At 34.4% G+C, this 22280-nt stretch overlaps 2 protein-coding genes across 5 annotated transcripts; both read left to right on the forward strand.

Annotated features, from left to right (window-relative positions):
• Nucleotides 1-889: 889 nt before the first annotated feature.
• LOC101210209 (acetyl-coenzyme A carboxylase carboxyl transferase subunit alpha, chloroplastic) lies at nucleotides 890-6075 on the forward strand. Of its 2 annotated transcripts, none has more exons than XM_004147844.3 (12): nucleotides 890-1186; nucleotides 1465-1904; nucleotides 1999-2073; nucleotides 2190-2297; nucleotides 2401-2561; nucleotides 2730-2844; nucleotides 2915-3069; nucleotides 3232-3283; nucleotides 3367-3435; nucleotides 3982-4059; nucleotides 4145-5267; nucleotides 5577-6075. In XM_004147844.3, exons 2-12 carry the CDS (start codon nucleotides 1578-1580, stop codon nucleotides 5615-5617), a joined length of 2304 nt encoding a protein of 767 aa, XP_004147892.1. In that variant the 5' UTR covers nucleotides 890-1186; nucleotides 1465-1577; the 3' UTR covers nucleotides 5618-6075. The 2 variants fall into 2 exon arrangements, with proteins under 2 accessions (XP_004147892.1, XP_011653676.1); XM_011655374.2 differs by having other exon boundaries at nucleotides 894-1186; nucleotides 4145-5291.
• A 2854-nt stretch (nucleotides 6076-8929) lies between these two features.
• On the forward strand, nucleotides 8930-20339 carry LOC101209960 (mRNA-capping enzyme). Of its 3 annotated transcripts, XM_004147843.3 has the most exons (19): nucleotides 8930-9260; nucleotides 9388-9427; nucleotides 9551-9776; nucleotides 10217-10352; nucleotides 10656-10807; nucleotides 11072-11155; nucleotides 11258-11320; nucleotides 11699-11833; nucleotides 11970-12176; nucleotides 13563-13685; nucleotides 15145-15194; nucleotides 15664-15826; nucleotides 15926-16063; nucleotides 17087-17209; nucleotides 17294-17392; nucleotides 18302-18391; nucleotides 18477-18561; nucleotides 19484-19611; nucleotides 19695-20339. In XM_004147843.3, the coding sequence occupies exons 3-19, from the start codon at nucleotides 9648-9650 to the stop codon at nucleotides 19836-19838; spliced, it is 2049 nt and encodes a 682-aa protein (XP_004147891.1). In that variant the 5' UTR covers nucleotides 8930-9260; nucleotides 9388-9427; nucleotides 9551-9647; the 3' UTR covers nucleotides 19839-20339. The 3 variants fall into 3 exon arrangements, with proteins under 3 accessions (XP_004147891.1, XP_031739978.1, XP_031739977.1); XM_031884118.1 differs by lacking the exon at nucleotides 19695-20339 and having other exon boundaries at nucleotides 18477-18592; nucleotides 19484-19589; XM_031884117.1 differs by lacking the exon at nucleotides 9388-9427 and having other exon boundaries at nucleotides 8963-9260.
• Nucleotides 20340-22280: the final 1941 nt, after the last annotated feature.

The raw sequence follows: 22280 nt of genomic DNA on the forward strand, positions 1-22280 counted from the left end.
AGAAAAAATAATTCTAATACTTGGACTTATAATGGTAATATAAAAATAAATTAAGTTTTACTAGTTCTTCATATCCTGTAAAATTAAAATGAAAATTTAACTTCAAATTTTTTTTAGAGGATATGTTTGATTGAAAAGCAAATACAAAGTTGCCATTTTTGTTGTATTATATGTGTTTCTTTCATGAAGTAATAAATAAAACTACCGGAATTTTTTTTCTAAAAAAACTACTAGAAAAATTAATTTATTCTCCTCAACCTAACAAATCAAGAGGGTAAAAAAAAAAACAGGTTTAATTTTGTACTTTCTGTAAAAAATATTATTTAACTTTCAAAAGTTTAAAATTGCTCCCAAACTTGTTGTATGGGTTAAAAAATAGAATTATTGTTAGTTTGGTAGGGAGGTGGATAGTTTTTGTGTAAAAAATATATGTGAAGTTTCAATTGTTTAAAACTTAAGAAAATGTATTTTGCATTCTGTATTGAATGAGGAGGAGACATAGATAGTGGTTGATGTCCTACTCATTTCATTTCATGCAAGTGGAGTTTGCATTCTTTGACTTCTTTGACTTCCTCCAACTTTACACTCTTCTTTATATCTTTAATTATTCTAATTTGGATAGTTTAGAAGGTGTTGTGACTTTTATTTCGTAATTAATTTGAGCGTAAAGAGAAGAAACAAAGAGAGGTTTAAGAGAGAAAGAAGGAAATAAGAATGTATGAAATAATCCAATAATTGGGGAGGGGAGGGAGAGGGGAGGGGAAGGGAAGGGAAGGGAAGCCCTAGGAAGGGAAGCATCGAAATCATCGAAAAAGAGAGGCACGTGCCTGAGTTGTACTGGACACGTGCCAGTATAACCTTCATTTTTTTCTAAGACCTTCCTTCTTTCCTTCCTTCCTTGCTTTCTTTCTTTCGTTCTTTCTTTCTTTCTCGCTCAACTGCCTAACCGAAAAAGACTGCCTCTTAATACCACAAAGCCCTTTTCCTCTCATCCTCACTTCCTTAAGAACTATCGCCACTTCTTTTATCATCTCTCTCTCTCTCTAACCTCAAAACACAACGCCCCTCGTTTATGACGATCTCTTCGATGCTAGTTTGGTTCCTCCCTCTTCGTTGCTTTTAAGACAGATCCATCTTCTCCATCTTTCCTCCGGGGATCTCACGCTTTTCCCACGCCCAATTTCCGGTATTTTTCTTACACAGTCTACTCATTTTTGTCTCACTTCTCACTCTCTTCTTTCATTTTGATTCATGCATTCCTTAATCCAACTGGCTTGTTTCTGTTTCCTTGATCGGGGAATGGCCTTCCTTTGGATTTGGAATTTGTTCAATTCTTCTCTTACTTTTGCTGAATCGTCGATTTGGTTGATTGGAGTTTGTTTTTTTTGGTAAGATTTTGAGTTTTCATTCCGTTGGGCACTCTTTCTAATACTCTCTGCATTATTTTTTCCCTGCTCCTTTCAGATTTGTATTTCCGGAGGCAATATATTGTGTTTGTTAGAGATATCGTCGGTGGGCTTTTTGTTTTTTTTCGTTTTTAGCTGAAAAAGTAATTTGTGGGCGATTTGGAGAAGCGAATGGCGTCTATTTCTGCTCCTCCAGCTTCATTCTCCAGTTCTTCGGCATCTGATCTTCTTCGTAGCTCGAGTAATGGGGTTAGTGGTATTCCTTTGAGGGCACTGGGGAGAGCACGATTCAACCCAAGAAGGAAGGATATGTCAGTCAGTGCAAAGTTAGGGAAGGGGAAAAGGCATGAGTATCCATGGCCCAAAGATGCGGATGCGAATGTTAAGGGTGGAGTTCTAACCCACCTCTCAGATTTCAAGCCTCTGAAAGAAAAGCCGAAGCCTGTTGTTCTTGAATTTGAAAAACCACTTCATCTTATTGAGAAGAAGATTAGTGATGTTAGTATTTCCATTTACTGATCTTAAGTTGCTTCTTCTAGTGGGGTCTCTGTCATCTTTTTTGACAATGATTGTCTTTTCATTCTGGATACAGTTGCGGAAAATGGCTCTTGATACTGGTCTAGACTTCGGTGATCAGATTCTTTTGTTAGAAAATAAATATCAACGGGTTTGTTAACGTTTTTACTATTCAAAGAATTCTTATTCCAATTAGTGTTGAAATTGATCTTTTTCACATAAATTATCCTCAATGAATTTGGTTACTTTTCTTGTGGCTGGCTTCAGCGTATACAGAGCTTGTACACTCATTTGACTCCTATACAACGTCTCCAAATAGCTCGGCATCCTAACCGGCCAACTTTTCTCGATCACGTGTTCAATATCACTGAGAAGGTTTGGTGCTCTTTATACTGTGTTGAAAGTGATATTGAAAGTTTTGGATTGTGGATTTCCTCATGTTAATGCAAGAAATATGTTTTACATCTCTGACTTACAGTTCGTTGAACTTCATGGAGATCGGGCAGGGTATGATGATCCTGCCATTGTTACTGGTATAGGAACTATAGATGGGAGAAGGTACATGTTCATGGGTCACCAAAAGGGTAGAAACACAAAAGAAAATATTCGTCGTAATTTTGGAATGCCTACACCACACGGGTATGTTGAGTCATAGAGTCCTATGTTATACATTATATTAATAGTATACAAGTTTAAAGTAGAAAAGAATACGAGTTACTACTAGTTGATTGCTAACTTGTTGGAGAACATGAAGTTTGGGTATTGGATATTTAGTCCTGATTATAAGTTTTGCTTACTTTCTAACAGTTATCGGAAGGCACTTCGCATGATGCGCTATGCGGATCACCATGGTCTCCCAATTGTTACTTTCATTGATACCCCAGGTGCTTATGCGGATCTCAAATCTGAGGAACAGGGTCAAGTATGTAACATTTTTTTCCCATGGAGCTCTTCCTTTATCTGGAGAACTGATTTGCTTCATACATTTGCAGGGTGAAGCTATTGCTCACAATTTATTGACTATGTTCGGCCTCAAGGTACCAATAATTTCAATTGTCATCGGAGAAGGTGGTTCTGGTGGTGCCCTGGCAATCGGTTGTGCTAATAAGTTGCTAATGCTTGAGAATGCAGTTTTCTACGTTGCCAGGTGTATTTCATGCCTAACGCTTTATTAAATTAAGATAACTTCACTATGATATCTTGTAAATTGCTGGATTATCGTTTACTGATAACCAGTGAAATCTTAAAATTGTAAACATGCATGATGATCAAGCTTTCTTCTTCTGTGATTGTCTATTCTTTATGCTAGTCCTGAAGCCTGTGCTGCAATCTTGTGGAAGACTGCAAAAGCTGCCCCAAAGGTTTTTTACATTGAACAGTCACTTGATCTGTCATTTGAAGGTTTATATCTATTTGTTGAGTTTTTATTGATATTTCTTTGCAGGCAGCAGCGAAGTTAAGAATTACTGCATCTGAGTTGACCAGATTAGGAATTGCCGATGGCATAATCCCAGTAATTATGCTTTTGCTTTCCTGCACATATTTTTTAATTGCATGCTTTTTTCTTTTCTGTTCTGTTCTATCCTAAATACAGGACCATTTGTAACCTCTTAGAAATGAGTACAGGTGAAAGTAAAATAGTTAATGCTATTCAAACGTTTCAAAATTTTATTAATTTGTTTTTCTTTTAGTTTCTTCTCTCCTCCACAATAACTGCAACTCTAAATTGAATTGCTTTTCTATAACTTCCTGTAGTCTTGAATTTAGGCTTTCCTCTTACATCTTATTGTTTGGATGAAAGGTTGTATGTTAATTGTTTTTTTTTTCTTTTTTTTTTTTGTTTTTTTCTTAAGAAACATAGCTCGTAATAGTTTCAACCATCATTGAGCATTGAATTTAACTTTAAATTGATGTTTCTCCGTAACTTCTTTTAGCCTCAGGTTGATGAGGCTTCCTTTGTATATTTCATTATTTTGAGAAATGTGGTCTGCTTTTCCCCGTTTTTTCATTTTAATGATTATTTTGTATCTCCAATGATTTTAAGCATGATTGTTTCCAGGAACCTTTGGGCGGCGCGCATGCAGATCCTTCGTGGACCTCACATCAAATAAAATCTGCAATAAATGAGACCATGGATGTAGGTTCCTGAATTCTTCTAAAACAATGAAACCTGCTCGTGGTAGCTTGTACATTAACGAGTTTTTCTGCACATTTCATTTCAGGAACTTTTGATGATGGACACAGAAAAATTATTAAAGCATCGAATGCTGAAATTCCGTAAAATCGGTGGGTTTAAAGAAGGCATTCCAGTTGATCCAAATAGCAAAATCAACATGAAAAAGAAGGAAAAAACTGCCGTTGGGAAGACCTCAGTTCAGGAACTAGAAAGAAAGGTGGAAAAAGTGAAACAACAAATATTGAAACCCAAGGAATCCTCCGATGGGCAAGCAGATGTGGATCTGAATGAATTGATTGAAAAATTAAAGAAAGAAGTTGATTTTGAATTTTCTGCGGCAGTAAAGGCCATGGGACTAAAGAACAGACTTGCCACATTGCGAGAAGAATTTTCGAAAGCCAATTCATCCGATCAACCTATCCATCCAGAATTGAAAGAAAAAATTGAGAAACTTAGAGATGAATTCGACCAGGGGTTGTCTAAAGCTCCTAACTACAAGAATCTGAAGATCAAACTTGACATGTTAAAAGACTTATCTCAATTCAAGGCTCACTCGGCAAGGGATGCTAAGGCCTCATTGAAGCAGGAAATGAACAAAAAATTTGCGGAGGTTCTGAGTCGACCTGATTTACAGGAGAAATATGAAATGCTGAGGGCTGAAATTGAAAATTCAGGGGCGTCTAAACATACAGATTTAGACCCTGAACTGCAAAATAAAATGGATAAAGTAAAGAAGGAAATACAAGGGGAGTTGGCAGCTGCCCTCAACTCCTTGGGTTTACATATTGAGGTATTAACATCAAAAGCGCAAGTCCCTAGCGAGCAGTCTTCATTGTCACTGTTCAAACCAAAGATAGAAATGTTAAATGAGGAACTTAATCAGGGGATTGAAAGTGTTGCAAACAGAAAAGACCTAAAGGATATGATTGAATTACTGAAATTAGAGGTAGCTAAGGCTGGAAAGATGCCAGATGCAACCTCGAAAAACAGAATTTGGGCTTTGGAGCAGCAAATAAAGGAGAGGCTTGCTGCTGCATTGGATTCTTCAGACTTGAAGAAGAAACATGAAAAACTGAGGGAAGAGATATTAGAAACCACCGAATCAGGGTTCGATCCTACAGAAGGTGATAGTTCTGTGTATGGTGATGCTGGAATTCAGACGAATTCAGGTGCTGAACATACCTTCGCTTAATGTGAGTTTTTTAATCTTTTTAACCGCACATTTTAATACAGAGAAATACTCATAGAAACTTGAAAGGCTAATTAGTGCATCAAAAGCTTTAAAGAAAACGAAGTACTCTTCCCATTTTTTCAGTTTCTGATCAACATTGAAAAATACCAATATCTCAATAGTTGTGACATATTTTCTTAACCTCAAGAAAAAGTAGACTTCGGATGATGGAACAGCTCTTTGCTGGTTGATGCAAAATGACTACGTTGAAGAGTTTTACTAATGTTAACTTTTCAAATTTTTGCAGTGGCTTTTATCACCAGTACGCATGACCAGGACCATGTTTAAGAAGAAAAAGTTTGATGTAACTGGAAATTAGTTAGAGCTTCTACAATGGCCAGAAAACCAAGTTAGACATTTCTGCTTCTAACCCGAATACAACATCGCATGGTTTTGATAGGTTACAAGATGTAGCATGAAATGAAATAGAAGCAGGAGAAGGACACGGCAGAGCTACATTTTCATTTTTCCTGTTCTCAGGGATATTTCTTGTCGAAATTGAATCTCTTGAATTTTAAGTTATTTAATCTGGCTTCAGGTGTTGTTGTTGCTGTGTTTCTTATTTTTCCATGAATAGATCCAAATAGCTTTGTATGGATTGCAATAGTGTCTTGGAGGCTAATAATGCTTTTCATACTCTTTAAAATGACACATTTCCCACTTTTGATGATTGATCATGATTGTTCAGAAACTGAACATCCACCCTGGTTAGAACATTAAATTTGGACAAAAGGGTTTTAATGGTCTGTTCCAGATGCAAGAGTAGCAGCTTCTCTTTTAATTGCCTTTGAGGTATGCTGGTTTACAGTCTATTTGGGCTCAAACAAGCAGGTCAGCTCAGCCATACTTGTGATAGCTGTTACTTGTTAGACTCTTTTTCAACTTGTTTCAAACTTTTTAATGAAAGTTTCATCTGTTACCTTTGAGAGAATCCTTATCTTTGTGATAATTCTATTGTATCTAGCGATGTGACATTTTTTACACATTTAACTCTACTGATGTGTCGTCTGGTTTGATCGTATACTCTTGATCAAAAAGTTGTCTCTCCCATCCTAGGTGTCGTTGAACTAAAAAAGGACTACTGGTTCAACAAAGCTCTACTTTTAGAAGCTTTTGCAACTATCTTTTCGGTATTCTTTACGTGCTTACAAAAGTTTTGTTGTGTTCTTACTTATCCTTTGTCATCTTTATGCAATTTCAGTCGGCAAAAATCGTATATGTGCTGCAATGCATCCATGGAGATGATTGATAGTAGATTTCACTCACATCTGTCTTTTTTTTTTTCCTTTTAATTTAAATTCTTGTTTTGAAGTTTGATACTCGTTAATGTTATGGATTGTTTTTCACTGAGCTATAAATAAAAGAATCATGTATTTTTATTGAAAAAAATGTATTTTCCATTTATTTATAATCATATCTCCTATACTTTCGAGAATTCAATTTGCGTTTTATTTTTTATGAATATTTTACAAAAATCCATTGGAAGTTCTAATGGATTTCAATGACGTATATCATGATCTTTTACAAGGCTGTGAGGCTTTCTTTTATCAATCAAGTTTTTTTTTTGTACAAATGAAATGACATCGACCATGAAATCAACATATTCGTTGTGTTACTTTCTATTGTTGTTGTTATGAGTACTTTTGAACTACATGACATAATCAACATAAAAACATGAACATATAATTGATGTAGGGAAGAAAATAACAAAAATTGGGCAAAAAATGTAGCCTTCCAAGACCAAAATAGGTATAAGAGAGATCAAAGCCAACATGATCGTCCAAGTTAGACTTAACGAAACATTCACACTAAGAACATCATCCTAAGACCAAAATGGGCCTAGGGGAAGGGAGGGGTCAAGGATGAGTCAATCTAGAGAGTTTGAATGATTATCTTAACGCAATTCTAAAATCAAATATTTAAGTCATCTATTCATATAGAAAGAGACTCTCACTTTTAAATCATAAAACTTTAACACACTCTTGCTCTTTAACCTAACGTCAATTTGTGTACGACAATCATCACACTACTATGCAATTCTCCCTTTCTATTTGTATGTCACATTCTTTCTCTCCTCCAATAAATTTACCATTTATCATTGTATGAAGGTTAAAATATTTTCTACCAATCATCCAATGGTATTACTACTATTATTTTGACAAGTACATGGACGTCACCCAACAATTACCAACTGCGTAGTAGTTCAATAATGAAATACTGAAAAGGCATTTTGATCAATAATCTTAGTCAGTAAATTGTTACTGTAAAAAATTATTGTCTTTGTTATAAAAAGGTATCGTGCAAGATAAATTTTTAAAATCAAAACTACATTTTCTTCTCTGCCCATTAATTAACTTGTCTAAAAATTTAATTATTATGTAATAAATGTAACATGCCACGCAATAATAGGTCATACCTATTTAATTCAAGTGGCTAGATTTATAACTAATTAGTACTGTAAGGACCAATGTTGACTTGTAATTTTTCTAAAGAACTAATTGTACAATTTTTTCATAAATTATTTGCTTACTAAAAATGATACTTATCAGTAATAACAATAAAGGAACTGCATTTTTAATTAAATTCCAATGTTTTATATATATATATTTATATGCCTGTTTTTCTATTTTTGAGGGGTTGGTGTAATAATTTAACACAAAGTAGACTTTGGTTATTAGGTATATTTGTTGTGGGACCAAAACAATACACACCCAAATGAAAGAGACTCCCTTAATTAGCTTATAGTATTGATGTTTATCAATATTTGTTTTAGCTTTTCATTACGGGTAAAATTTGCGTGACAACTAAATCGAGTGTGACTCATTGAACTATACACTAAAGGCTGCTACTCTAAAGGTGGTTGTTGCTTTGATCTCCGACCTTCTATTGTTGAGTTAAAAATATATGTTATGTGACACCTTAATTCGAAATTTATTTGTTGTGAGCTTTTTTTACGTGTCACGTGGTTCTACAAACTAAACAGATTGTTGATTTGTTTTATTAAAATTACATAATGAAAGAAAATACCGGTCTTGTATAAAGTGTATGGAGAGATGATGACAACAAAATAGTAAGACTACAGTTAAGGTTTTCATACAATTTTTACTCGAGTTAAGTGTGGGTGTAATTTAAAATTTTAAACCATTTGAACGAGAAAGAGATGGAGGATCTAATTTTCGACTATGTGAAAGGTGACATGATTCAATACGAATTTGTGTACATCCAAACTATCAATGTACTAAAAAATATATGCTTATATTTTAAAAATTTGACAAAAGAAAAGAATCTGATATCTTCGTTAGGCCAAATAGATACAAAAGATCACGCTTACACTAAAACAATAATTTAACACCAACAAAACAAATATAGTTAAAATTATTTTATTTTATTTTTGTTTTGAATATAATAACAACGATATAATTAAAATTGTAAAAAAATATTTATATTAAAAATGTAAAGAAAAATATCAAATATCTATAGAATTTTAATTTTGTCATTGAAGGGGAAAAATAGACCAAAAAGAAAAAAAGAAAAAAATAAAAGAAAATAAAAGAAAGTGTTACCATTTAATAGGCAAAAAATAAAAATAATAGTAAGCTTCTCAAGCTCCTTAATATTTTTGATTTGGTATAGTCCCTTCATCTTTTTGCACCCACGTTTCTTCCTCTCTCTTCCCCCGTGACATTGATTATTAACTATCATCTTCTTTCTTTCTTCCTTAGGGTTTCCAATGCGATTTCCACTCCTCTTCTAACCTCAATTATGTAGCTTTCTTCTTCGATTTTCCATCTCAATCTTTCTTCCACTACGCCTCCTTCTCAATTTCTGATTTCCCTCCTTTTTTTTTTTCTCTTACTTCCTTCTTCATCCCCGCCGTTGCTGGATCTTACTTCCGGCACGGGTTCATACTCGATTGCAATTGCTACCTCAGGTTTTATTCCTCCTTTTCTCTTTTTCTCTTTTCGTTTTCTACTACTTTTCTTTTTTATTCTTTTATTCCTCTGTTCTTTTTACGTATCATTTTCTTCCTTTGCTGCTTATTTGCTGTCAATTTGCAGAATCGAAACACCGGGAGTATGGGATTTTGCTTTATTTCAGGTTGTTTCATCAGCTAGGGTTGTGGGTTTTCGTTATATGAGTAATGCGGTTATTAGTTGGGGTAAGCGGTAGTTATTATGATTTTAATTTTGTGTTGTTTTGGGCTTTTTTTTGGACTTGTAGGCTTGTGCAGAAAATTGGGCTGTTGGTGAAGTTCAGGACTTTCCCTGTGTTTGAGGAATTGGGAGGTTTGGTTTAAATGTTGGTTGGTGGACGTTGAATGATTGTTTCCATGGACTTAAATGCATCGCCGGTGCCTGAAGACGACGAAGAGACGTTTGAGAGGCATGAAGAGGTGTATATAGCTCCAGAGGAACATATAGTGACTGGTGTCAGTATAGCACGGCGGGTATGTGTTGTTTCTGCCTTATGTTTTTAATATATATATAGATTTTTATATATATATGAAATGTAAATGTTGATTGTGGAGAATGAAGGAAAATTTTGTGCGAAAATTCTGTTTTTAACTTCCTCTTTGTTTTTCTTTATACGACACCTCATTAGAATTTAGAACTATTTACTCGGACTAGTGGATAGAGATAAGGTTGTTGGTTTTCTATGTTCTCTCTAGTAAGATTTGATATTCGAAGATACCAACTCTCGTTAAGAAAAATGCTAGAATATAGCGATGAAAAAAAGGAGATACTTACGGATAACTGAGAGATGAAACTTTGTCTTTTTGTGAGTGCATCATATTGTACTTGCATGAAATCAAGCAGTATTCATGCATACACATTGATATCTGGACGTGCACTCCATCTTGATTGTGCATCTATTCATTTGTTTTAGGAGCGAGAAGAAAGAAAAAGGCGGTTGAAGAGAGATCGCTCTCTCGAGAGACCGGTACATGAATACCAACAACCTGCACGGGATCAGTTTTACCCTTCTAAAAACCAAAAATCTGATAGAAACAGGCTTCCTCCAGGTGAGGCCCTTTTTCTTTGAATTTCACCTTTTTCCTTCTTTTACTCATGCTTTAAGATTTACCAATGTTATGGTTTCGATGGATGTACCTGTCTGTAAATAATTCACTTTTCAACTGATCAAACAAGAGGAGGTTCACGAGAGGTTTATTGTTTCATTAATTTTTTCTGGATCTCAGTTAATATTTGAGGCTTTGAGTTGAGTGCTCATGCTAAAACATAGACCATGTCAAGCAAACATTTCCGTCAGGAAACTTCCTTTTCTATGCATTTTGTCGTGACCATTTTTTTAACCACACTTGTAGGTTGGCTGGATTGCCCTGCATTTGGTCAAGAAATATGTTGGATGATTCCTTCCAAGGTTCCTTTGGGGGAATCCTTCAATGATTGTATAGCACCTGGTAAAAGATACTCATTTAAGCAAGTGATCCATCAGCAGAGAGTTTGGGGAAGAAAAGTAAGTCTCTATTTACTCACCCTCCGCCCCTAAACACATGCGCACATTAGAAAATACACCAGAGAAAGAAAGAGAAAAGAACCACAATTTTTTAGGGCCGTAGCGTCTTAATATTGAATCATAAAGGAAATAAAAGAAATCTATATATGTCCAGTTGTTCTTATGTCTATGGATTACCAAATGCAGTACATGGTAATAAAGGATTTGTTATTTTGCTCATTTTACCAAGTTGAAATAACAGATTATTTTGAACTATATTTTCAGCTCGGTTTGGTGATTGATTTGACAAATTCTTATCGTTATTATACAACATCAGATTTGAATAAAGAGGGTATCAAGTATGTTAAGGTGAGTCATGGATTTTGGTATAGTATCTTAATTGTACATTCTAATTGTAGGGATTAAACTTTACTAATCTTCCGTGATCTCTGTTCATCTTGTTGGGGGAAGATTCCTTGCAAGGGGAGGGATTCTGTACCTGACAACAAGTCAGTCAATACATTCGTTTACGAGGTTTGTACCATTTTTCTGCGCACACACTGAGGAGCTTTTGTTATTTCCTTGGAAGTGATTTCGTAATTAGATTTTGAGGGGGATGGATTAGCTTTTGTTTGATCTTTTTTTCCTTGGAATATTGGGTACAACGTGAAATGAGGAACTGAACAATATCAATACTTGTTTCTGGTGTATTGCTGTCTAGCTACTTTACGAAATTTCTATCATAGTGTCCACCAATTTCCTTAGGAAGCAGCATCTTTGTCCTTGCAATGCCCATCAGGTCTTAGAATACGTTATCCACTATATCTGCTTGATTTGAAAAAAACAAAGTATGGTGGCTTGTGGCATGCATGCACAGTTTCATATTTCATTTCATTTTATTTTATTTTTCAGGTCATTCAGTTCATTTCTCGTCAGAAACAACAATCGAAGAAGTATATTCTTGTCCACTGTACACATGGCCATAATCGCACTGGATATATGATCATAAATTATCTTGTGCGTGCGCTGTCCATTTCTGTTACCCAGGTTTGTCAGTATACCTGTAAAATAATTCAAGTGTCATGATTGCTTCTTAATTTAGTTTTGTTCGTCTCATTGATTCATCTCTCGTTTCGATTTGCTACCCCTCGAGAGGGGGTGTTGGGCTATCTTCATTATACAGGCTCTTAAAATGTTTTCTGATGCACGCCCTCCTGGAATTTACAAGCCAGACTATGTTGATGCATTATATACCTTTTACCATGAAAGAAAACCTGATGCAGTTGTTTGCCCATCCACACCTGAGTGGAAGAGATCTTCAGATCTTGATCTTAACGGTGAAGCAGTTCCAGATGACGATGATGATGGAGGTCCTGCTGCTCTTTTGAATGTAAGCAATATTTAAGGAGTACTCATTCTTATTAATGGAGCTGATACGTAAGAAGTGTACAGAATCTTATATACATCTTTAGATAGTGAATAGTATATGGATTTTTTGTGCTTAATTGTCTTTTCAAGTAAGAAATGAAATCATAATTGCTTGATAGGAAAAAATGATAACTTCTTTTTGTGAATTTATTAGGAATTTGTATCTAGAGTAACCCTAATTAGGATCCAAAACTTGTAGGGTGAATGGATTTGCAAAATTCCTATGGCATAGGCTTAGATGGATAGAGTCACAAGACCTTTACCCTTTTCTTTTTAACACGACAGAGGAAATGGTTGTCATTGAAGAGTACCAATTTGAAACTTTTTCCCCTTTTTCACTTGTTTTTGGAAAAAAGTTCCTTTTGACACGTGGGCGTAAATCACAAATTTAGCCTCTCTCTAGGTGGGTGGAAATGGAATCCTGTGTTTTGCGGGAACATGTGTGAGCCAGCCCTTGGTTTCTTATCCCAACTGCGAACCCCTGTACAAGATCAGAAAATCTAATTGTCTAAGTCGCTGCTTGTGAAACTAGTTTCAAAGACTATGAGCAAAAGAAAGGAAAGTTCTTTTTACCTTGAGCCTCCATGGATCTAAATCTTTTTCTGACCTGCCAATTTGAATAGTTAGATTTCACATGGAATCTACCCAGGAGTCCACCTCGTTCAATTTCTTTTTGTTAATTCTTGCATTAGGCTCCATCCCAGTAATCCATACCTTTGCACTCAGTTTACTTGTTCATGGAAAGACAGACCTTAGACATGGTGTATTGCTTTCCCATGGCCACGTCCCAAGCTCTCGACCTATATGGTACTCTAGTTTTTCTTGAACCCTCTCAGGCAAGGAAATTAGAAGAGAACTAGTTCATGACATTTATAGTATTTCATGTTGTAGATTCAACTTTTTCTAAAAAATTATTTATTTTAAATAAATATATATGGAATGCAATATAAATTATATGAAATAAAACAATAATTATACAGTTTTTTGTCATGAAATGGGTGCATAAATTAATTAATATTAGTTGATAGTCAACCTAATATTATCTGGGTAACTATAGTTTTATGGTTTATAAATACATCATTAAATACATTTTGAACAATTGTTTAAATTAGAATTCAATTTTGAATTTGCTTCCAAACTCATATATGAAATACAACTATGTTTCTATTGAATCTCTTGTTTTCAAATTTAGCTTTCAAATTCCCTATCAACCATGCCCTTAATTAATGTCTGGATGTTTTTTTGTGATTAATATAGTTCCTTGTTTCTTATTAAAGAAATGTTTGAATTTAGCTTACTTGAATTTTTCTTAGAAGATTCTTTTTTTTTTTTTTTTGGTTTTTTCCAGGAAAATCATGATGATGGTGCTCAAGTGATGACAAATGATGATGTTTTGGGTGATGAGATACCTGAAGACCAAGAACGTGGTTTGAAACAATTTTGCTATCAAATGCTTAAATTGAATCCTGGAGTATGTTCTCTTAGCCTTTTTTTTTTTGTTTTTCCCCTCCCCTTTTTCATCATCTTCTTCTATGCCGGCACTTTATACCAGACTATGGCCAAGATAATCATTGCTTCTCTTCCTTCATTGAATCTATGGCGCTTCTTCCATCTAATATTCGGATAAGACTGCTGTGGATTTTTACATGGGGGGCTGTTTTTTTCTGCTCCTTAATGGACAATCTTGCAATTTTCACTCAAACCATCTAATTACAAAGCTTCATTAAAAATTATAGGGAAATGTTTTATTTTTATTTTTATAACCATTCTTTATTAGTTTTAGAAAGGTTAAATTACAAGTTTAGTCCATGAAGTTTCAAAAGTTAATAGGTCTCTAAAAATTTAGTGTCTAATGCCTCCTTAACAAATTGAAAAATTGAAAAATTAATAGATATTTGATATTAATTTGAATTTGTCTAATGGAGTCCTAAACTTTTAATTTTTTGTTTGATAGATTTGTTAATTTCAAAAAATTTGGAAGCTCAAGAGCAAATTTATAATTTTGAAGGTTCAGGCATCAAATAGACACAAGCCTCAAAGTTCTAGGACTAAATTTGTAATTTATGCTATAAAATTATCTTTTGTTTGGATTGTTGGTCATTGATATTCTTTGCTGCAACTAATGTTTAGAAATCATATGTTTACCAACGCTTGTAATGATCCAAAAAGGAGAGGGCAGCCCTTGCTCCCTAATCGGTTTGGTGGGTTTTCTGCTTTGGGGTAATTGAGTCTTCTTTACAGGCCCTCCAAAAAGGAGCAATATAAAAAAGAAGACCTCTAGCAAGGCTTTAAGCTCTTTTACCTCCGATAGTGGTTTGAATATGGAGATACTGAATTCTTTTAATCTCCATTTTCCTACTAGTGGAAGTGCCAGGAAATTGGTTTCCGTGTTGCCTATCGAGGATTTACATCCCCCCTCCCCCTCCTGCTGACAAATTCTAGACAAATCTTTGGTCAGAGTATGGAATTGAGTCTTGCAATTATTTCCTCCAGTGCCACACACACTAGGCTAAAAGATGTTCATTTCATCACTGAAGGAAAGAGTGCTAATCCGAAACTTCATCCCTACTATCATACCTCAGAATTTCTGCAGCTAATGCTTAGTGGATAAGGGGGACAGAGCGCAGGAAAAGAGAGTAAAACTTATTTCTATTTTATCTGAAACAACCATTTCCTTATTACCATTTAAACAATATGGATACCCTTGCTCTATCAAACCCATCCTTCGGGTTTGTTCAGTTTGAACCTATTACTGAGGGCAACATGCATGACTCATGTGTTTATGCAACAATATTTTATAAAAAATTGTAATTGGAATGTATCTACAAGATATATTACGTAATTGAAGCACTTGCATGTTTAGATTGCTAATGCACAGCCCATATTTCGTGATTGCACTTTATTCAATATTTAACTATTTTATTTTACAGGCAAGAGCAAATTTGCAATTTCCAGGGTCGCATCCAGTGTCTCTGAACAGGTCTTGTTTCGTCTAGTTGCTTAACTCACCAAAGATTTTGTTATGTTATTATAATCTGCATCTTCTATTGTAATTCAAGAGTTCTAACTATTATAATAAATTTTAGCATTTTGTGCTTTGAAATGTTAGTTTAGTAGTAGAGGATCAATTTAATCTTTTCTCAACATGTTGAACACAGAACTTTTAGAGCTATTTTAGAGATTTAGAAGCATTCTCTTTTGTTTTTTAAAAGCTGCCACCCCCCTCTTTCTTTTCTTGCATATAAATCTTGAAAATTAACCCCCTTTTCTCGCCTCACACTCGGTTTCTTTTGGTGATACTAATGCTTCTTATCCTGAAAAACTTATTTGGTTTTCTATTTAAATTTAGCAATCATTTGTACACTGCCATTAATTATATGTTTTTATTTGGTTTTCTATTTAAATTTAGCCTCATGATATTGAGTTCTATTTTATTTTATGGTTTGCAGAGACAATCTTCAACTGCTAAGGCAACGCTATTATTATGCCACATGGAAAGCTGATGGAACAAGATATATGATGCTAATCACCATGGATGGATGCTACTTGATTGACAGGGGTTTTAAATTTAGAAGAGTCCAAATGAGATTTCCGTACAGAAATGCAAATGATGTACGTTAGCCTGATCCTTCACTGGAGATCTCTCTCTCTCTCTTTTGTTTAATTGTGTCTGCATTCAATCTGATATACTCTACTCATTTTGGTTTCAAGGGCCAAGTTGAGAAGATTCACCACTATACACTACTTGATGGAGAAATGATAATTGATACTATGCCAGACTCACAGAAGCAAGAGAGAAGATATCTGATATATGATATGATGGCGACTAATTATGTTTCGGTCATTGAGGTTTGATTTATATATTTGTTAATGATGAAAGTGCTTCTCATGGATGAAATTGTGCATGTGCGTGTTTTTTTTAAAAGGGAGGGAACCTTGTGTTCTTTATGTAGTTTTTAACCAAAAAATGTTGCTTGAATTCATATGTGTATATCTGTGTATATATGTGTGTCAGTGTGTGTGTATACACACATACATCTATACTTTGGGTTTTTGCCACCTCTATTTGATTGCACGACTTACAAGACTAATGTGATTACAAACTTAACCATGGCTTCTGATGCTTGATTCTGCTGTTCAAATCTAGCTAAATAATCAGTTTGGAAACCTTAGCTCCTTTGGGCGCTACTGATGATGTTTTCTTGTGATTGTTCTTTGTTGTCCTTTCACACCAATAAGATAGTTACTTCTCTGAAGAAATGCGTTAGGAATCAAGGTAGTATGGGCTGCCTTTGTCTCTGAGTTGGTTAGAATGGGATGACGATATGATACTTAAGTGGCGTGGCTTCTTCTTTGTAGCTAGCTTTTGGGGTGTGGTTCTTTAAGGTGCTTAAGTTTCTAACAAAATGTCCTGTTATAAATTTATGATCTGATTAGTGCTAGGAATTGAGCATTGGGAATTAGTTTGCTACATAAGCTTTCATCAAGTTGAAAAGGTGTTTTCGCCCATAATTTAAAATCTTTGAATTCCATGTTCAGTGGTAGGCTGATCATTTCCTTCCTTTACTATTCTGACCTTACTTAATGTGTCATACTCTTATCTATATCTCTTAATTCATGTACGCAACTATGCACCTATTTCTACCATTCAAGATGCACCTGGTAATATGTACTTAAGAAATGGTCAACGATATTTAAAATTTTTGGTTTGTATGGTCAATGGCCGACTTTATAAAACTTCCATCTTGACTGTTTAAGTTTAGGGTTTTCTCCCTCCCCCTCCTCTACTGTCCAACAAATTGTGCATATATATGTCTTAGTGATAAGTTGTTATTTTCTTTTTATAGCTCTAATAGCTTGCCACTGTTGTAGCGCCCTTTCTATGAACGGTGGAAGATGCTTGAAAAAGAAGTGATTGAACCTCGCAATTTTGAGCGCCAGAATATTTATCAAAGCAGAAACCCGCATTATAGATATGACCTAGAGCCATTCAGGGTTTGTATCCATACTTTTCTAGTTATTCCTTTCTTCCGGAAGTGGCTATTTGTTCAAAATAAATAAATAATAAATATTCATTAGGTGAGGAGAAAAGATTTTTGGTTGCTCTCTACAGTTACCAAACTTTTGAAGGAGTTCATACCGAGGCTTTCTCATGATGCCGATGGTCTAATATTTCAGGTAAGTTGGATTTTTGGTATTTTAAAATATTAATTGATGACTTTTCCAATTTTGGTAAGATTCTAACCGTCTTTTATTCCAGGAAACTTGTTTTCTTCTTGCAAAGTAATCAATTTCATTAAATAGCTCAAAGAAATTGAAAATTGTCTCAAATATAGAGTTGTGGTATAATCCATAAGGAAATATGATGCTCATATTATTGCTCAAATTTTAAGAGCATGTAATCCCTTATAAGTTTGTAACACCTCTAATTAATAACATTGCTTCTTTCATTTATTCTCAATGAAAGTCGTTTTCATCAAAAAGAATAAATATGGCATTTTTTACACTCTCGTCTTTTGTTTGGGGTGAGACTATGGACAGTCCATTTGTACCCTTAAACATTTCAAGCTGACTATTAAAATCTCAAGCATTTTATATGTAAATTAATTTTGACCCTGGTTAGTGATTCATAACTGTTTATACTGGATGTCTATTTAAAATTAACTCATCATTACCTAAATATCTCTATTCTTCTTTCAAAATTCTATCAAAGTAGCACAAAAAATTATCACGTAGTTATTTTTTAATAACAAAATTGAGGTAGGAGAGAATGAAAAATGGCCATATTATAATGGGATTTGCTACTATCGAGCAATCATTTTTATCTAATATTTGTTTATCTCTATATTTGAATAGGTCTTAGGCATGTGAGTTGTTCATTAACAATTTTGAAACAAAAAATAAAAATGGCTGGTCTAAATTGATTCACCAATGAAACTCTCGGGTTTTAATTGTTACTATTATTAGTGCAGAGTTTATGAGTTAACTTGGGAAGTTTGGGGTTATAAATTTATGTTTTCCCTACTTTTTATTTGGAAATTTGTTACTATCATTGTGATTAAATGATTTTTCACTTTTCTTTTCTAGGGGTGGGATGATGCTTATGTTCCTCGAACACATGAGGGTCTTTTGAAGTGGAAATATCCAGAAATGAACTCAGTCGACTTCTTGTTTGAGGTTGTAAGTTATTTCTTGAGCGTTGAATTTAATTGTTGCTGCTGTAGTTGACACTGAAGTAACTTGAAGTTATTTGTCTCGGCAGTTGGGTGAAGATGATTCTCAGGTTCTTATTTTGTTTGAACGAGGAAAGAGGAAAACCATGGAAGGAAATAGGGTTAAGTTCAAAGGTTGACGCAAATAGTTTCTGCCTCTTACTTTGTATACTCGAGTTCTCTTTGCATTATTATCATTTAATTCATTTTAATGATCTTTATGGTTATTTGCAACTTAAATGAACAAATGAACACTTGGCCACCCATTGGTCAGAACTGCAATTCTTTTGTGAATCATCTGGATTGTCAAAGACTTGGGGGATGGTGGAAAATTATTTCCAAGGTTCATCCGTTTCTGTTTTTAAAATTGAAGTGTTTTTATTTTTTTAATATTAAAAAGGAAAAACTGAAGAGAATTTATTGAGAAGTTTATAAGTGAGAGGAATGTCTGACCTGCCCTCTAAGTTGAACCTACTGGACTAGATCATGAAGCAAATTCTTTCATTAACTCGAGAACCTTTCTGCTGACACCATATGTTGGCTCAGTGTTGCTACACAATCTAATCACTATAGAACTTCTTCTCTCCCATTCTTCCTTAAACTACAAGTCTGACGCTCTGTTGGATTCTGCTAATAAAATCATGAACCCACACTTGTACTCATTTATTGTTTTATAGATAGGACCAGGGTTGTGTAGCTGAATCTTGGCTAGTCGAGTGCTTTGATCATCACAAGCTCTTGCATATGTTGGCTATTTCTGGCTAGCAAGCTATCTATCTTTCTCAAGCTTTTATAATATATGACTAGATTCCCAGATAACTGGGAGGTCATTGGTTTAAAATCCTTGGATTTGTTGAATGAGATTCTATTTTTGAAGGAAATAGTGGAAGATTGAATAATAGTCTCAAGTCCAAATCGGCTGGCCTTTTTTTTGAGACACGAGTACATCGATGTGTCACATGTTTCATTCACGTCTTTGATGGACTGGGGATGAACAGTCAATAGATATACTTCTTCAGTGTATATTATTTTAAGTCTTATTTTGAAATTTTTGCAGATGGCGATCCCTCCTTTTATTCAGGAAAGATCGTTGAGTGCTCTTGGGATTCTGATGAGCAAGTATGGGTCTGCATGCGTATTCGGACAGACAAAACAACTCCAAATGATTTCAATACTTATAAGAAGGTTCCACTGCTGCCAATTTGATATAAAGTTTTGTTGATAGTTTAAAACCTGCATCAACTGATATTTCTTGATATTGGAAACAGGTAATGCGGAGCATTAGAGACAATATCACGGAGGAGGATTTGTTGAAAGAGATTCATGAGATCATACGCTTACCCATGTATGCAGATAGGATAAGGAATGATAGTAAAGCGGCTCAACATACGAATTCAACACGACGGAGGTGATAGCTAGAAGATGGTGCACAGATACAGAAATTAGGCAGTATTAGTCTGTAATGTTCGGATGAGATGCTCAAAAAGGGTTCCTATATGTGTCTTGCTTGTTCCATCTCTGTTGCCAGCTAAATTTATGATGTCTCCTTGGTAGAAGTTGTGCATATATATTATTTAAAAGGTGACCAAGATGTCCGCCATTAGCTTCTCCTTTGTGTTATCCTTTAGTGTGTGCAAAGCCTGGTGAGTTGTATGATCCAGTCATTGCACTTGATAGATGTCTTCAATTAGGGCTTTGAAAATCCATTTCTTCTAGTTTTCCAGGTGAAGAGATGTAGGATTAGGATCCATCATGTATATTAGTATTATTTTTACTTTCGTTATTTAGCAATTGCTAAGCAGCAAATTGAAAGGCAGTCATTTTAAGTAAATCTGAGCCAAGTTTTTATAGCAAGGTTTTACATTTTACTGTTGTGAATAGCCTTTTACTTAATGAACATGTCTCTTCCTCTCTTTCTGTTTTGCCCTCTGGTTTCCCTTTTACTATATTTTCATATTTTGAACTGGTTCTTGAGCTGAGAAATAAGAACACGATCTGTTATCTCAGTTTCAATTCCTGAATATTGTTCAACGGTTTGTTTGCCATTTCTTTGCAGAAAATAAGTCAGAAAATGGGGTTCATTATGAATGGAGCTCCATTCAACATGTTCCAAGTTTTTATTATGTCCAAATAATGGAAGACGACAATTTTATTCATTTTCTTGGATTTTGCTATCAAAATGGAAAAATGCAAGTTCCAATCACATGCTTCATATCGTTCATTTTTGTACAAAACAAGCATTGTTTTTTTGCTTTCTCATCTTCACGGTTGTTTACTATGAAAATCAGTCATCGGCTTGTAACAAGAGAGCATTTTAGTTCTCGAGAATGGAGATGCAAGTTTTGGTCACATGACTTGGTTGGATGAGAAATGAGTTCACTATATATATATATATATTCTGGTTCATTTGGTAAAATCTAGGTGGTTTAAGGTATCTTCATGCTTCCTTGCCAATCCAAACTACAATTTATCATGTGATAAAAGATTTCCCTTCGTTCCTTTTCTTTTCCGTTCAAAATATATTAGATAGTTGCAAGGAAATGCATACATATCAAATACCCTTGTAACTAATTTAACATCTGCCATTACTTTGAATATTATAATATTATGTTGAGTAGGCGGTATAATAATATTTTTTTTTTCTTTAGTTGAAATATTGAGCTTTTTTTATGCTTTGTAAAAAAATGTGTGCGTGCACTCAAACATTGATAATTAGTATTAAGTCAATTAACATTTGCCTTTGGAATTCTTTTGAATAGATGAGTTGGTGGAAATGGTTAAAACCTAAGATTGTTCAGACTCCCCTAAATAAAAGTTTCAAATCACTAATAACAAGGAAAAATCTTAGACTTTATAACTCACTTGAGGAAGGTGCTGAATAGCTAAAGGTTATGATTGTGCTAATAGACAGTAACACACCAAAAACCTTGTTTAACTTTACGGCTTAAACAATTAATTACATTAAAATGACAAATTTGATTGAGTGATTTTGTGTGGACACACTCCTCAAAAGAGCATGTTCCTTTACACAACCGGATTAAAAGGGCAATCAAAGAATGAATGATCGTTAATCTCTACTAGTGCACATGACACATCATTGTGAATACGAGTACTACATGATGCTACAATCATGGATGTGCAATCGATTTTAAATCTCAAGTCAAAAAAATGAAAGAATGTTTTGAAATATTACCTCTAAATCAAAGAAGGTTAGACCAAGTCACCACAAGATGCCTGTGGTACAAGGACTTCCAAGCACCAATGATTGGAAAATATTTGTGAGTGGTAGGGGAGTTAGGTTGCAGGAGTCCCTCTTCTAAACTTAATCACAATCGATTATACATGCTTGAAGAGATCAACGAGCTCTCTTTTAAGTTAGAATATCAATTATAAGTTTCACTAGTATGGAGAAAATTGCCAACCTTATCATGAAGTGAAACTTTTCACATTCAATATACAACAACAAATTGTTATAGAACATAACTTTCAAACCAAAATTTAAGCTAAATTGAAAAATGACAATGATCTCTAGTAAGAATCAAACAAAGGGTGGATAGCCTACCAACACCAAAACGAAAATCTAAAGTACCTAACCTCAAATGCTTTGATAGAGCAAACCATACACCTCCACTTTGGTGACATAAAAGATGCACATATTTTTCTTTTTCTCTTTCGCCATTCGTCAATTTAAATGTTAATTTGTTATGTAGTCTTATTGTAATTTATAAATTGACACTTTTTTAAAATTTCAAAAAGTAAATATATACCATCACATAGGATAGAGACTAACTTGAATCTTTGAATGATTAAATATATTTATATTTAAAAACTAACCCATTTGATCCTCCAACCAT

This window comes from Cucumis sativus, chromosome 4, assembly GCF_000004075.3.
Source record: "Cucumis sativus cultivar 9930 chromosome 4, Cucumber_9930_V3, whole genome shotgun sequence".
Lineage (NCBI taxonomy): Eukaryota > Viridiplantae > Streptophyta > Magnoliopsida > Cucurbitales > Cucurbitaceae > Cucumis > Cucumis sativus.

Excerpts from the sequence above, each read along its gene's own strand:
- LOC101209960 (XM_004147843.3), top strand. The coding sequence starts at position 9,648 with ATGATTGTTTCCATGGACTTAAATGCATCGCCGGTGCCTGAAGACGAC. Across the intron at positions 15,827-15,925 it reads CGTACAGAAATGCAAATGAT|GGCCAAGTTGAGAAGATTCA; the intron begins GTACGTTAGCCT and ends TTTGGTTTCAAG. Across the intron at positions 17,210-17,293 it reads ATGACCTAGAGCCATTCAGG|GTGAGGAGAAAAGATTTTTG; the intron begins GTTTGTATCCAT and ends AATATTCATTAG.
- LOC101210209 (XM_004147844.3), top strand. The coding sequence starts at position 1,578 with ATGGCGTCTATTTCTGCTCCTCCAGCTTCATTCTCCAGTTCTTCGGCA. Across the intron at positions 3,070-3,231 it reads GCAGTTTTCTACGTTGCCAG|TCCTGAAGCCTGTGCTGCAA; the intron begins GTGTATTTCATG and ends TCTTTATGCTAG. Across the intron at positions 3,284-3,366 it reads CTGCAAAAGCTGCCCCAAAG|GCAGCAGCGAAGTTAAGAAT; the intron begins GTTTTTTACATT and ends ATTTCTTTGCAG.